Raw genomic sequence first — 15,966 nt, forward strand, 5'->3', positions numbered from 1 at the left:
GAATGTGGTGGAGGCTGGTACAATTGCAACATTTAAGAGGCATTTGGATGGGTATATGAATAGGAAGGGTTTGGAGGGATATGGGCCGGTTGCTGGCAAGTGGGACTAGATTGGGTTGGGATATCTGGTCAGCGTGGATAGGTTGGACCTAAAGGTCTGTTTCCATATTGTACATCTCTATGACTCTAAAAGGTCCCCTCACATACAGATGATGCTATAACTTATTCATCATTCTGTTCTCTGTTGGTCATCTCTTTCAGAACCTCCGAAGATTCGCCTTCCTCGGCAGCTGAAGCAGACATACATCCGCCGAGTCGGTGAGCCCCTGAATCTCCTGATCCCCTTCCAGGTACGGGCTGCCTTCCAGGGACAAGGATTTTTCAAAAGTTGCTCGTTGCTAGGATGTGGTGTTCTTGGCTGGGGAGCGTTTATTACACAACAAGAAATGTTCTTTTTAAAATGTGCACATGAATGATCACGCTGTAATATTAAAGCACCATGCAGTACAACAATCCCTTCCTACATTTGTTGTGAACACATGAGGACGGGGAATTGGCTCCACTCCTTTTTCAACCCCTTCCCCTTTAGGTTAATCACAACAAATACCTTTTTTGAACCTTACTATCAAATTTCAATTAAAATGTAATTAGCATGGCCAAAACATAAAAGGCATATTACCAGGTTTTCTTGAATGAAAGATGAATTTTATTACCAAAAAAACCTGAGAAGAGGGTGACATCAAACAAACACACACACACACTCACACACACTCACACACAAACCCATGCACACACCCGCACACAGGGAAGAAACCCACACGCACAAACAAACTCATTCACCCACACATCCACACACACAGACGCACACACATCCACACGCATACGCATACGCAGACGCTCTCTCTCTCACACACACAGACACACACAGTCACATACACAAACACAGATACTCTCTCACACACCCACACTCACACTCACACAGACACACTCACACACACATACCCACACCACACACAAACACACACATACACTCTCTCATACACAGACACTCTCTCACACACACATGCACAAGTAATACTTTTAATAAGAAGTGGAAGGGATATATCTGGTACAGACAGAAAGGTCAAAGTAATTGCAGTTTGAAGTTTCTAGGATTCTTGAATTGTGTGGCCATGAAAAGATCAGCCATGATCTTATTGAACGGCAGAGTGGCTCGAAGGGCCAGACTCCTGCTCCTAGTTCTTATTTTTTTATGTGAGAATGAAACCTGAGAGCAGTTGGTCAGCTGTTGTCTTGTTTCCTCAGCACTGGTGCAGTTTACAGATATCCTTTAAGTTTCTGTGAATCGTTGTTTTAAGGTACTGGGCTCTGGTTCCTGAGTTTCAGACAGGCAGGGAGAGAGATGCGTGCTGTGTCATTGCCAAAAGAAGTTCATTTTCATTTATTTCTTTGCCTTGCTGCCCGAAAGATGTACAGTTCATTTGTAGATTCTGGTGTCTGGCATCATTGTTTCTTTCTAAGCTGGATGATCTGCAGGTAAATTTAATCCAAATTTGTGACTTCTAGATCAGAGCTGATATTTCATAATTTTGGCTCCACCTGGTCCGATGATCATAGCAGCCATTTTAGGTCAATATTTGTCCTTTGTGAAATGTTACTTTAGTTCATGAATGTCTTAGGTATGAAAATTAGATGACGTTTAGTAGACCATGTTTACCATTAACATAATACAGCAACAAGAAAGCTGAGGGATCATTGTATTTGGACCAAAATCTTTCATTCAACCAAGATCAATAGTAGTCACGATGTGGAGGTACCAATGTTGGACTGGGGTAGACAAAGTCAGAAGTCACAAGACACCAGGCTATAGATGCTGGTTTGCTCGCTGAGCTGGAAGGTTCATTTTCAGACGTTTCGTCACCATACTAGGTAACGTCTTCAGTGAACCTCTGGATGAAGCACTGCTGATGACTCCTGTTTTCTCTTTATATGTTTGGGTTCCTTTGGGTTGGTGATGTCATTTACTGTGGTGATGTCATTTCCTATGCTGATGTAATTTCCTGTTCTTTTTCTCAGGGGGGTGGTAAATGGGATCCAAGTCAATGTGTTTGTTGATAGAGTTTGGTTGGAATGCCATGTTTCTAGGAATTCTTATGCATGTCTCGTTCTCAAAACTCACTAACACCAGGTTATAGTCCAACAGGTTTATTTGAAATCACAAGCTTTCACTCTGAAAGCTTGTGATTTCAAATAAACCTGTTGGACTGTAACCTGGTGTCGTGTGACTTCTGACAAGCTCAATAGAAACTGATGATCTCGTTATTGCTGCTTTTGGGAACTTGCTTTGAGAAAGTTGGAGAGCATGTTTACTGCATTGTAACACTTGAATAATACTTCATTGGCTGTGAAGAACATTGGGACGGCCTAAGGTTGAGAAAGGTATTATACAAATACAAGATGTTTCTTTTTGTGGAATGCCTTCCAACAGTCACAACTTCCATCCACTGCTACAAAACAGTTGTTGAATTGAAGCAGGTTCAGGCACTGATTTATACAATTAACCTCTGTCACCAGGGTAAACCCAGGCCAAAGGTCATCTGGACAAAGGATGGTGCTCCTTTGGATTTAAGTACAATCAACGTTCGTAACACGGAATCAGACACCGTGCTGTTCATTCGTAAAGCGGAGCGGATAAACTCAGGCCACTACGAGCTAACAGTCCAAGTGGAAAAGATTGTGGACAAGGCCACAATAATCATTCAGGTTGTTGGTATGTGAATTAAAACTACAACACTTCACAGTTACATACTCCTGGGACTTAGCTGATCAGTGGAAAAGCTTTGGGTGAGAGAGACCTAGTTTGGTGTTGAGCTGTCTTAATGTTGTCCTTCACTGTCCTGAAACCCATGACCTAGTTTACGTGAACCTCCTTCACCCCGGACTTCAATACAGCTCGGAGTAATCTGTGGAAATCTCAACCACAGAGGACCGCAGAGACCAAGTTACTGAATATATTTAAGAAAGAGATAGATACATTTTTAAATTAAAATCTTTGGATTTTAAAGGCATTGAAGGGTATGGGTCAAAATTAGGAACGTGACATTGAGATAGAGGATTCGTCGTGACCATATTGAATGATGGAGCAGGCTCTAATGGCCGAATGGACTACTCCTGCTCAAGTTGCAACCTAACCCTCCCTCCCCACCTCCTCACCTCCAAGTCACAAGGTCCAAGGCTCACATCCTTCTCCAAAGATTCCTGTCAATTGGCAATCTGAGTTTGGAATGTAAGTTCTGGAGTGGCATGGGTTGTGAGAGCCCACAAATCACGCCCCCCAACTGAAGAGAACTTGCTCCCCAGTTTCCATCACTCCCCCCATTCGTATAGAATCCACTTTCACCTCTGACAGGCTTGGTAATCAGGATGTGAATTCTTCCGAATGAACAATGTCTCTAAGACATGTTATTGCTGAGGCCACACTGTTGACATGAACTTGGTGGACAAATTTGTAAAGGTTTATTTTCCTCCTTTGAAACTGAAGACATTAGCATTTTTTTAGCAGAGTGAATCTTCAGGAAGGTACCTCCTGTTTCTCAGAGTTAAGAGAACGACAGCAAGGATCCAAACCCTCTGGGTTTGTGTTTAGAAATAGATGTCATGGGGAGTGGGTCAGAGGGAGGATTTGGGGATATAGGCAGAATCATGAATCCTTGCTATCCCTGATTGGCTGCATGACTAGCATGGACTGACTGCAGAAAATTCCATGAGTCTCTAATCTCCTGTCAGAAGGAGAAGCATTCTCAAAATGTGATTGTCCATTTTGGAAGAAAGTGGACTCAGTTTGATTGGTCACCCAATTCATGATCTAAACTGGGAGCAGAGTGCATGTGTTGCTGGGTTCGTGACTGAGAGGGTAGACTGTGGTCCAGAGGATTGAGTTCAAACCCCATCACAGCAACTAGGGAATTTAAATGTGGTTAAATAAATCTGGAATGAATGACCTTGTATCAGTAATAATGACTATGAACTTTCCGGATTTTTATAAAACTCCACCCCCCCACCCCCACCCCCCCCATCAGGATCACTGTGTTCTTTCAGGAAGGAACTTTATTTTATGTATTCATTCACACTGTGAGGACATTACTGGTTGGACCAGTATTTATTGCCCATCCCTTTTTGCCCAGAGGGCAGTTAAGAGTCTGGAGTCATGTGTAGGCCAGACCAGGTAAGGATGACAGTTTCCTTCCCTAAATCCCCTAGATGGGATTTTCTTGACAATTAATTCATGCTCATTGTTAGATTCTTAATTCCAGATTTTTATTGAACTCAAATTTCACCATCTGCTGTGGCAGGATTCAAACCCAGGTCCCCAGAATGTTAGCTGGCTCTCTCGATGAGCTGTCCAGTGATAATGCTCTGGGCCACTGCCTCCTCATAAATGGATGCCCTTACCTGGTCTGACCTTCACATGACTCCAAGCGCACAGCAATTGGCTGACTATTACCTGTCTCTGAAAAGGCCTGGAAGGACATTCAGTTGTATTTGAGTAGATCGCTCCCCATCACCTCCTCAAGGGTAATAACTGCTCTTGGTGCCTAATTACTGTGAATAAACAATAAAAATATAGTGAGAACTCAGCTTAGATGGTGAGAGGCAATGGTGGGAGTAGGCTATGTCTTAAAGAGCCAGTGCAACAAACTGGAATAAATCTCAAGATCCTCTGGGACATCTGATGCCAACAGTGAATTGTATTTTGGTTGCTGTAGTGATTGTTAAGGATACAAAGGGGGAAATTGTGGCAAATGATCAATGAGGAATTGCTGAGAAACGAGAAATAAGGTTAATTTGGTGACTCTTTCCGCAGAGAAACCCGGTCCACCAATGATAGTGAAGATAGTCGATGTTTGGGACACTAATGTGGCGTTAGAGTGGACACCACCAAAGGATGATGGGAATGCCAATATTACAGGTTATACCATTCAAAAAGCTGATAAGAAGACCATGGTGAGTATAAAATAATAAGTATCTTGCTCTCTCTCTCACTCTCTCCACTCTCTTGATGTTCTCCTTTATTATTCTGACCCTCTCCCACCCTCTCTCTCTTTCCCTTTCATACTCTGACACACATTTTCCCCACACTCTCATTCTCACAATCTTTTCTCTCTCCAGTTCTTTTGCTCTCTCATAATGTCTGTCTCACTCTCTCTCTCACACACACGCTCTCATTCTCTCACACTACCACCCTCATACTCTCTCTCTCCCTCATGCTCACTATCTTCACCTCTCTCCCTTGTATTTTCTCCCTCATTACCTCCCTCACACACCCTCTTTCTTTCTCTCTCTCTCTCTCTCTCTCTCTATCTGTCAATAACAAGGAGAATAATTGCAGACTTAAGAAGGGTATCAAGCAATTTGAAGATGTGGGTAGAGGCAGAAAAAATTTAACTCTGATAATTGTGATGAGACATATAGAGTCATAGAGTCATAGAGATGTACAGCATGGAAACAGACCCTTCAGTCCAACCTGTCCATGCCGACCAGATATCCCAACCCAATCTAGTCCCACCTAGAAATCTAAGGAAAGGCAATGTCAATAGGACAGTGGGATAATATATATCCCGATATAAAGGGGGTGTGGGAATAGAGATCTGAGCTTACATTTGCATAAAGATGGCAAGGTAAAAGCACATGATCCTCTATTCTCCTTTCGAAAGGAAGTAGATTCAATCATAACTTACAGAACAGAATTTAATAAATAGTTGTATGTGGAGGACAAAGGGCTGTGGGGAAAGAACAAGGGAGTGAGACTAATCGGACAGCGGTTTCATAGAATCAGCTGACTGGACCGAATGGCCTTCTTCAGTTCCGGATCATTCAATGATTCTAGAACCAACTCAGTGGCAAGGTTGTCCCATTGACATATCTTTGGTGCAAATACCTAACCCAATGCAATCGCAGAAAGCTAGCATCCAAGTTCAGCAGATCCTAGGGAAGGCAAATGGAATACTGACCTTTATCTCAAAGGGAATGGAGTATAAAAAGTGGGGACGTTTGGCCAAAAATATGCAAGGAACTAGATAGTCCACAGCTGGAGTATTGTGAACAGTTTTGGGTCTCTTCTCTAAGGAAGGACAGACTGGCGCTGGGGGCAGTCCAGAGCGGGTTCACTGGGCTAATCCCTGGTAAGGTGGAACAAAAATAGTAATCACTGGAAAAGAGGAGAGGCTGAATAGGTTGGGCCTGTGCCTAACATAGTGACTGGTGAGTGACAGAACAAACAAAACAGCGACATCTTTAACCTGAGATGATCCCATTCCCTCTTTAGGATTGGTTCACAGTGGTCGAACACTACCACAGAAACAACTGCGTCATATCTGAACTCATCATCGGGAATGAATATTACTTCAGAATCTTTTCCGAGAATATGTGCGGACTGAGTGATGATGCCACAATCACAAAGAACAGCGCCATAATCCAGAAGGATGGTCTGTTTCAATGTTCTGCTGCACTACTCTGTTGCTAATCATTTTGTAAGGGGTTTATCCACTCTTATATCCCCCTGGCCTGCACTCCCATCCAGAGAAGCTGTCCTGTGAGAGAAGCAACTCATTACGCTAACCCCTGCTGCACAGGAAATGACAATTGTCCTTCTGATAATCAGTCACTTTATTATTGATGAATCAGATAGAATTCTTCACCTTAATAAATTTTTCACCCTTTATTAGCATTGAACTGTGAGGAATAAGGATTCATTTTTTGGTGACCTGCGACCTTGGAGGGTTAATGTACTGGGGCCAAATTTGCAGATGGCGCAAACATAGATGGAAAAGCAGTTGGCAAGAGGGATACAAACAGTTTATAGAGAGATATTGATGGGTTCAGTAAGTGGGCAAAAAGTTGGAAATGGACTATAATGTGGCATATGTGAAGTTGTTTATTTTGGAAGGGAGAACAAAAGAACAGTATTGTTTAAATGGAGAAAACCTGCAGAAAGCTACAATACTAAGGGACTTGGGGGAAACACACAAAACTAGCACACAGGACAGCAGACAATCGGGAAGGGTAATGGAATGTTGGCCCTTATTTCAACAGTAAGCATGGGGAAGTCTTACTGTGACTGGGCAAGGTGCCGGGGATATCACATCTGGAGTACTGCCAGCAGTTTAGGTCCCCGTATCCTATGAAAGGTATCATTTCATTGGAGGCAGTTCAGGGAACGTTCACTAGGATGATCCCCAGTATGGAAGGATTGTCTTCTGAGCAAAGGTTAATCAGGTTGGGATTTTACTGACTCAAAGTTTGGGAGAAGATTTGTAGCTCGGGTGCTCGTTGTTGTGGTTCTGTTCGCCGAGCTGGAAGTTTTTGTTGCAAACGTTTCGTCCCCTGTCTAGGTGACATCCTCAGTGCTTGGGAGCCTCCTGTGAAGCGCTTCTGTGGTGTTTCCTCCGGCATTTATACTGGCCTGTCCCTGCCGCTTCCGGTTGTCAGCTGTCAGCTGTCCGCTGTAGTGTTTTGTGCAGTCCTTGCATGGGATTTTGTACACTACATTAGTTTTGCTCATGCTTGGTATCAGGTCCTTCGTCCTGGTGAGTTGTTGTCTGATGGTGGCTGTTGGTTTGTGTGCTGTTATAAGTCCTAGCTGAAACTGACAACCGGAAGCGGCAGGGACAGGCCACTATAAATGCCGGAGGAAACACCACAGAAGCGCTTCACAGGAGGCTCCCAAGCACTGAGGATGTCACCTAGACATGGGACGAAACGTTTGCAACAAAAATTTCCAGCTCGGCGAACAGAACCACAACTTTACTGACTGGAGTTTAGAAATATGAGAAGTGATCTCACTGAGACATATCGGATTCTTAAGGGGCTTGACAGGGTCAATGCTGAGAGGATGTTTCTTCCTCATGGGAGGGTCTAGGACCAGAGGGCATGGTCTCAGAATAAAGGGGTGCCAATTCAAGACGGAGATGAGGAGGAATTTCTTCTCTCAGGGGGTTGAGAGTCTTTGGAACCCCTTACCACAGAGAGCTTGGGGGAGTGGGAGGTGGGTGTAGAGTCCTTGTATAGATTTAAGGTTGAGATCTTGATCAGTTGTGGAATCAATGGTTGCAGAGAAGAGTCTGGAAAGTGGATGTGAGTAATGTCGGATCAGCCATGATCCTACTGAATGGCAGAGCAGGCTCGAGCGGTCGAATGGCCTTCTCCTGTTCCTATTTCTGAAACCTTTTTCCTGCCTTTGCTCTGCATCCCTTACATACAGAGCAAGGAACAAAAATAGGCCATTTGGCCCTTCAAGCCTGCTCTGCCATTCAACAAGATCATAGCTGATCCGATTTAACCTCAATTCGACATGTCCCCAATAATCTTTCATCCCTTTGGTAATTAAGAATCTCTCCCTCTGCCTTCAAAGCATTTAAACATTCTGTATCCACTGCCTTTTGAGAAATGGAATTCCAAAGACTCACATCCTTCTGAGAAAGAAAATGTTACCCTATCTCTATTTTAAATGTGTTACCCCTTACTTTTAAACTATGACCCCTGGCTCTAGAATTGGAAACATTCCCTCCTAAAGTTTGCCAATTCAATCTAACAGACTCCAATTGCTCCCCATTCAATAGTTTTGGGTGGCACAGTGGTTAGCACTGCTGCCTCACAGCACCAGAGACCCGGGTTCAATTCCCGCCCTCAGGCGACTGACAATGTGGAGTTTGCACGTTCTCCCCGTGTCTGCGTGGGTTTCCTCTGGGTGCTCCGGTTTCCTCCCACAGTCCAAAGATGTGCAGGTCAGGTGAATTGGCCATGCTAAATTGCCCGTAGTGTTAGGTAAAGGGGTAAATGTAGGGGAATGGGTGGGTGGCGGGTCGGTGTGGACTTGTTGGGCCGAAGGGCCTGTTTCCACACTGTAAGTAATCTAATCTAAAACAAGTTTTATAAGGGGAGGGAATTCCACATTTCTACAATGCTTTATGTGAAAATGCCTTTACTCATTTCACTCCTGAAGGTAGTTCTAATTTTAAGATTCTGACCCCTGCTGTGTTCTGGACACCTCCCCGCTCAATGTTCCTCCACACCCCACCACTGCAAACTCCCTATCTGCACTCGTGAAATTTTACATAGAAACATTGAAAATAGGAGCAGGAGTAGGCCATTCGGCCCTTCGAGTCTGCTCCACCCTTCAATATGATCACAGTTGATTGTTCAACTCAATCCCCTGTTCCCAATTTCTCCCCCACACCCTTTGATCCCTTTAGCCCTCAGAACTATATCTAACACCTTCTTGAACATATCAATGTTTTGGCCTCAACCACTTTCTGTGACAGAATTCCACAAGCTCCCTGCTCTCTGGGTCAAGACTTTATCCTCATCTCAGTCCTAAAAGGCCTACCCTGTATCCTTAGACTAGAACCCTCTGGTTCTGAAAGTCTGTCCTGTATTTACTCTGTTAGAATGTTATAGGTTTCTATGACAGCTTCCCTCATTCTTGTAAACCCCAGAGAATATAGTTCTCACCGATCCAGATTCTCTTCATACATCAGTCCTGCCATCCCAGGAATCAATCTGGTAACCCTTCATTGTACTCTGTCCATACCCAGAACATCCTTCCTCAGCTAAGGAGACCAAAACTGCACACAACACTCCAGGTGGTGAGTACTCATCAGTGCCCTGCAAAATTGTAGCGAGACATCCCTGCTCCTGTACTCAAATCCTGTTACTATGAAGCCAACATCCCATTTCCCTTCTTCACCACCAGCCGCCCCTCCATGCCTACTTTCAGCACTTGGGGTACAAGGGACACCCAGATCTCAATGCATCTCCCCTTTCCCAATCTAACACCATCCAGATAATAACGTGCCCTTCCTGTTTTTTTCTTCAAAAGCAGATAACCTCACAATTATCCACGTTATACCTCACCTACCATGCATTTTTCCCACTCACTCAACTTGTCCAAATCACACTGAGGCATTTTGGTATCCTTATTCTTTCAAACATTCCAATATGATCATGCCTTAGCCTTCTAAATCCGTGGGAATACAAGACAAGTCTTCTGTTGTCCCTTTAATTTTTTCCCCTTATCACAGAATCATTCTGGTGAATCAATCTGCAGCCAGAGTCCAGGATATCCTTCATGAGATGCAGTGTCCAGTTTTGAACACCGTTACTTTAGACTTGGAGTCTGACCTAGGTTCTGGTAAGATCCTGGTGGTTCTATACTCCAATTCCTTTAGTGACACTGGTAACTCAGTGTGGTACCACAGTATAGAAATCTACAAGCTACTCTATAAAATAAAGCAGCTTCAAATTTTCTGTTTCCTAAACTTTGTCACTTCCCAGAAGGCAAAAAGACAGTTGGGTGGCATTGTGGCTCAGTGGTTAGCACTGCTACCTCACAGTGCCAGGGACCTGGGTTCAATCCCAGCCTCGGGTGACTGCCTGTGTGGAGTTTGCACATTGTCCCATGTCTGTGTGGGTTTCCTTTTGGTGCTCTGGTTTCCTCCCACAATCCAAAGATGTGCAGGTTAGGTGAATTGGCCATGCTAAATTGCCCATAGTGTTCAGTGTATAGGCTAGGTGGGTCAGTTAGTCAGAGGTAAATGTAGGGGATTAGGTCTGGCTGGGACACTCTTTGGAGGGTCAGTGTGGACTTTTTGGGTCAAATGGCCTGCTCCCACACTGTAAGGATTCTATGATGATAAAACTGGTGAACTGGAGTACACACGTGTTCTTATGTGCTCTTTATTGGTGCTCCAGTGTAACCCTTCTGTTCATTCCCAGGTCTTGGGTGCTGTACAGCAAGGAAGTGTCACATAATCTCACTGCTATGGTTTGGCAACTGTTAACCCAGTGCTGAATAAGGCCTCCCTACATCTACCAACTGCTTCAGAGACACAGGATGGCATTACCCACTCCTGATTTTCCACACCAGAAAATTGGCCAATATCTATAATCCAACCTCAGAAACTGACCCCACAATGTGTCTGCTCTTTGTTTTTACATTTCCACATCCCCTCCCCCACCCACACGCACATATAGCCTTGACTTATTTGTGTCTACTCGTAGTTTCTCAGTTTTCTCCCTTTCGCACCTGAATTTAAACCCAATCTAAATCTCTTTCACCTTCACTAACAACCCCGTTGAGCTTTCCACTGAAATTTGGACAATTTTTTCCCTTCAACCTCTGTAAAGAATATATTTAAAAACATTTTCCAACATCTTTTAGTTCTAAAGGAGAGTCATATTGGACGCAAAACGCTAATTCTGTTTCTCTCTCTGCACACACTACCAGACCTGCTGAGTTTCTCTAGCATCGTTTGTTGTTATGTCAGATTTCCAATAGTGGAGTATTTTGGTTTTAATGCCTTGAGACTTGGCCATTTCAATACCCTGCAGCACCATCTTCCACCCTCTGTAAACATCTTCAGGACATGCCATCTTTTCTCAACCCACCAAGCCCCACCCACCCATCACTCATTCATATTCACTGACCTCCCATTTGAGCAAAACCTCCATCTTTACAATTCTCAACCTTTTTTTCTACAACCCTCCTTGACCTCACACCTCCCTACCTCGTCTCTTCCTTTACCCTCCTTAGAGAGGGTAGTGCTGTAAAGGTAATGTCACTGACCAGGTATTCTGAAATCCCAGATGAATACCTCTGGGTGTAGGTTTAAATCCTGTTGTGACAACCGTTGGAATTTAAACCAGACAGTTTCAGTTGGTATACTCTTTACCTCCAGCTTGTGGATTCAAGCCCCATGTTGCTATTATTTATTATTGGAAGAACACAGCAAACCAGACAGCATCAGGAGATGGAGTGGTCAATGTTTCGAGTGTATCCCTTCTTTAGGACTCAAGAAAACTGAAGAAGGGTTACACCCGAAACTTGACTTCTCCACCTCCTGATGCTGCCTGGCTTGCTGTGTTCTTCCAGCCTCCAGCTTTGGATTCCAGCAACTGCAGTTTTTCTGTCTCTAACCATTATTTATTATTGGCCATATTCGAGATACAGATCACTAGATGTCTAAATATTAAAAATGTCACGGGATGTGGGGATTTTGTGGGAAAATGGTTTGAAGTAGCAGATCAGTCAAGATCAACTTGAATAGTGGAGCAGGTTTGAGGGATCAGAATCCTAGCTTTCAAAGAGTCAGAGTCAGAGAGATGTACAGCACTTGAAACAGACCCTTCAGTCCAACTCGTCCATGCCGAGCAAATATCCCAACCCAATCTAGTCCCACCTGACAGCATCTGGCCCATATCCCTCCAAACCCTTCCTATTCATATACCCATCCAGATGCCTTTTAAATGTTGTAATTGTACCAGCCTCCACCACTTCCTCTGACAGCTCATTCCATACGCACACCACCCTCTGCATGAAAAAGTTGCCCCTTAGGTCCCTTTTATATGTTCGCTCCCTCACCCTAAACCTAAGCCCTCTAGTTCTGGAATCCCCCACTCCAGGGAAATACTTTGTCTATTTATTCTACCCCCTTAGATAAGAGGAACCCAAATGGTTCACAGAATTCTGGATATAGTCTAATCAGTGCCTCATTCTTTGAGATTCCTGTCCTGGACTCTTGCACATTGCCAATTTTCACCATCTCACCATTTACCATCAGCTACCTACGTTTCTAAGCTCTGCAACTCCCTACCTGTACCCCTCTTTTCTCTGTTTAAGGTGTTCCTTAAAACTTATATAGAACATAGAACAGTACAGCACAGGAACAGGCCCTTCGGCCCACAATATTGTGCCAAATGTGTTGCCAAATTAGGCTAATCCCTTCTGCCTGCCTGGTCCATATCCCTCCATTCCTCGGCATGTTCATGTGCTTAAGCAAAGGCCCCTAAAATGCCCTCTCATATCTGTCAAATCTTGTTTGATAATGTTTCTACGAAGGGGGTTGAGATATTTAATTGTGGTAAAGATGCTATACTTATTAAAGTTTTTGCAGTTGTTGGGAAGTCACTGTACTTTGACCCTGAGGCAATGCAGCTCCAATAAGTGTGATGTTTGAATTATGGTTATCTCTTGTAGGTTTAATATTAAAGCCTCCCAACTACAATGACTTTGACTTTGATGAGGTGCCAAAGTTTACCCATCCTTTGATCAACACTATAGCAGTGGCTGGATACAATGCAACCTTGAACTGCAGTGTCAGAGGCAACCCCAAGGTATGGAGATGTTTTGTTGGAAATAATTTATTCATTTATTTACAAAAATTTATTGTCATCTGTACTTTTACGTGCAAAACACCATGAAAAGACACCTCTTCATTTCACACTGAAAAAAAGAGCATTTTTATTATTCTATTTTGTTGTCTAATGTGGTTCACCTTTGCTCAGTATTAAGCATTGATAAATATGGTACAGGAAAGACACAGCAAGTCAGGCAGCATCTGAGGAGCAGATGGATCGATGTTTCAGGCATTAGCCCCTCATCAGCATTACACTTTTCAACTCTGATCTCCAGTCCGTCCTTTCTCCTAGTCAGTATTAAGCATGTCTATGTTCTTCTCTGTCAACAATTACGATGGTTTACAAAGGTGTCCTACACTAGAGTATTTTCAATAATTGACTTGCTATAAGTAAAGACATTTCAGCTCAATTCTGGTCTTACCAGGGAATTAATTGAAAGCAGTGTCTTGACCACACCCATGCCTGGTCCAGTGTGGAAACCTGGGAGCTGGTGTCTCAGGTTCCCTGCTCCTTCATCCCTGCTTTAACAGGACCACATCAGAATGTAACATTAAACAATATGCAACAGTGTGAAGTTACAATACGTGCCCACAACTTTACAATTGTGGAATCTCATTCTTTCAAAATATTGTATCAAAACTTTGTTGCTCTTAGCTTTTTCCAGTAATCATAACTTGCATTCTTTATTTTATTTATCATGCTGTGCCTGATATAAATCCCTTTTACACCTCCTGATTTAGACTCTGCATGTGTATTCATGATGGCTTGTAGTGTCTTGCTGTTGTTGCTGACAGTTACACAGTGTTCAGATGCCCTGTACACAGGGTAGCGCCAGCTTGGCCAGCAGATGCCAACAGCTTTTCACATTCTGGCCCCTCGAAGCTCTGTGTCCAGCTGTCAGCAGGTGAACAGGTTGCACTGTTCCTTAGCGACTGACCACAACATCCAAGCCACTGTCAGGCCATGACCACAATGCTGTTTGTGAGAGCTTGCGATGCACAATGTGACTGCCATGTTTCCTACATTGTGCCACTGACTGCACTTCCAATACAACTTCATTGGCTGGAAAGAGCTTTAGGGCACTTGGAGGTTGTCAAAGGCGCTATAGAAATGCAAGTTTATCTTTTCTTTATTTCTGACTGATCAACTGGTGGTCTGATTGGCCATTGCACTGGCCATCTCTCCTAAGGTGAGCCTCTGCAATATACAGATGGATCTTTCTGCTCATTCTTATGAAAATGTCACTGACATATCATTCTCTCTGGTTCTCTGATCAGCCTAAAATATGTTGGATGAAGAACAAGATAATAATCGAGAATGACCCCCGATATCGGATGTTCTCCAACCAAGGAGTGTGTACTCTGGAGATTCGCAAGCCCAGTCCATTTGATGGCGGGGTGTATACTTGTAAAGCTATCAATGCCCTCGGTGAAGATGAGGTGGAATGTAAGATGGAGGTCAAAGGTAAGGTCATCTGGACATGGGCTTGGTTACTGCCTGTCGCACTTGCTCTTTCAAAAGAGACTTGAACTATTTCAGCTACCTTTTTCTCTTTCATAGTGTGAAATCACGTGAGGCTAGAATTTACAACTGAATTGATATCAGTAAAATGGTGGGCATTAAATGGGTGACTGTGGGGAGCACTAACCTTAGGGAACTCAGTGAAGACTGAATGAGAGAGATCTTCTTGAATCCTCTCCCAATTCTGTGCTACTCGGTCCATTATTTTCATTCAGATTTCTTTTAGACCGATCAGCTGCTTCAACAAGATAAGTCAGCTCCCTCACATGTCATAACCCCTTCCTCAATAAGGGGAGATAGTACACTCATGGTAATGACACCCAAGATCAATCTCTGAGGTTATGGGTTCAAATCTTCCCACAATTCAATTAATAAAATCTAGAATTGAAAACTAATCTTAGTGAAGGACAATTGATGGTCATAAAAAGCCCCATCTGGTTCACTAATGGAAGGAAATCTGTTGTCTTTACCTGTTCTGGCTACAGGTGACTCCAGACCCACAGCGATGTGGTTGAGTCTCATCTGCCCTCTGAAGTGGTTGAGCAAGCCACTCAGCTGCAGGGCAACAGATGTGTGCAATGCCCACAGCTCCTGAAAGAACAAAAATAAGAGTTTTGGCTTACAGGAAGACCTGGCCTACATCTTGTTGTAATGTGTCAGGATTTCACAAAGTCTAATGAAACTGATGGTTTAATTATTAACTGGATAAAGAATCATTTCACAATTTGAAGGGACTGAATGTCACTTGAGACTTCCGTGTCCTCATGATGCAATGATCTGTGCCAGGTTATTTACAGGGGAGTGGGAGTTTGGGAGCCTTCATCCCTAGAAATGTTACATTTCAAAGGGAGGCTGAATCGAGAGACTTCTGTCCTGGAACGTCATGCACTTGACTTTCTAAACAGCCCTTAATCTTGCTCCAATGTCTCATAATATTAGCCCATTAGATAGAGATCCTTGGACCCTCCTCTATATTGTGTCCTTGAACAATCCGCCAACATCACTCTGGATAAGGTAAAGGCACAGGGTCAAGATTAGAGTGGTGCTGGAAAAGCCCAGCAGGTCAGGCAGCGTCCGAGGAGCAGGAAAATCAATGTGTCGGGCAAGAGCCCTTCATCAGGGATCATTCCTGATGAAGGGCTTTTGCCTGAAATGTCGATTTTCCTGCTTCTCGGATGCTGCTTGACCTGCTGGGCTTTTCCAGCACCACTCTAATCTTGACTTTGATCTCCAGCATCTGCAGTCCTCACTT

General features: G+C 43.7%; 1 protein-coding gene across 10 annotated transcripts in view; it reads left to right on the forward strand.

Moving 5' to 3' along the window:
• Nucleotides 1–15,966, forward strand: part of mybpc1 (myosin binding protein C1) — a 153,211-nt gene that overhangs the window by 127,993 nt on the left and 9,252 nt on the right. For all 10 annotated transcript variants that reach the window (XM_043708735.1, XM_043708732.1, XM_043708734.1 and 7 more), the window contains 6 exons: nucleotides 261–349; nucleotides 2,574–2,769; nucleotides 4,864–5,003; nucleotides 6,325–6,484; nucleotides 13,033–13,169; nucleotides 14,471–14,657. In XM_043708735.1, the coding sequence (XP_043564670.1) occupies nucleotides 261–349; nucleotides 2,574–2,769; nucleotides 4,864–5,003; nucleotides 6,325–6,484; nucleotides 13,033–13,169; nucleotides 14,471–14,657 (909 nt within the window). The remainder of the gene's footprint in view (nucleotides 1–260; nucleotides 350–2,573; nucleotides 2,770–4,863; nucleotides 5,004–6,324; nucleotides 6,485–13,032; nucleotides 13,170–14,470; nucleotides 14,658–15,966) is intronic.

The sequence above is a fragment of the Chiloscyllium plagiosum genome, chromosome 19 (assembly GCF_004010195.1).
Source record: "Chiloscyllium plagiosum isolate BGI_BamShark_2017 chromosome 19, ASM401019v2, whole genome shotgun sequence".
Lineage (NCBI taxonomy): Eukaryota > Metazoa > Chordata > Chondrichthyes > Orectolobiformes > Hemiscylliidae > Chiloscyllium > Chiloscyllium plagiosum.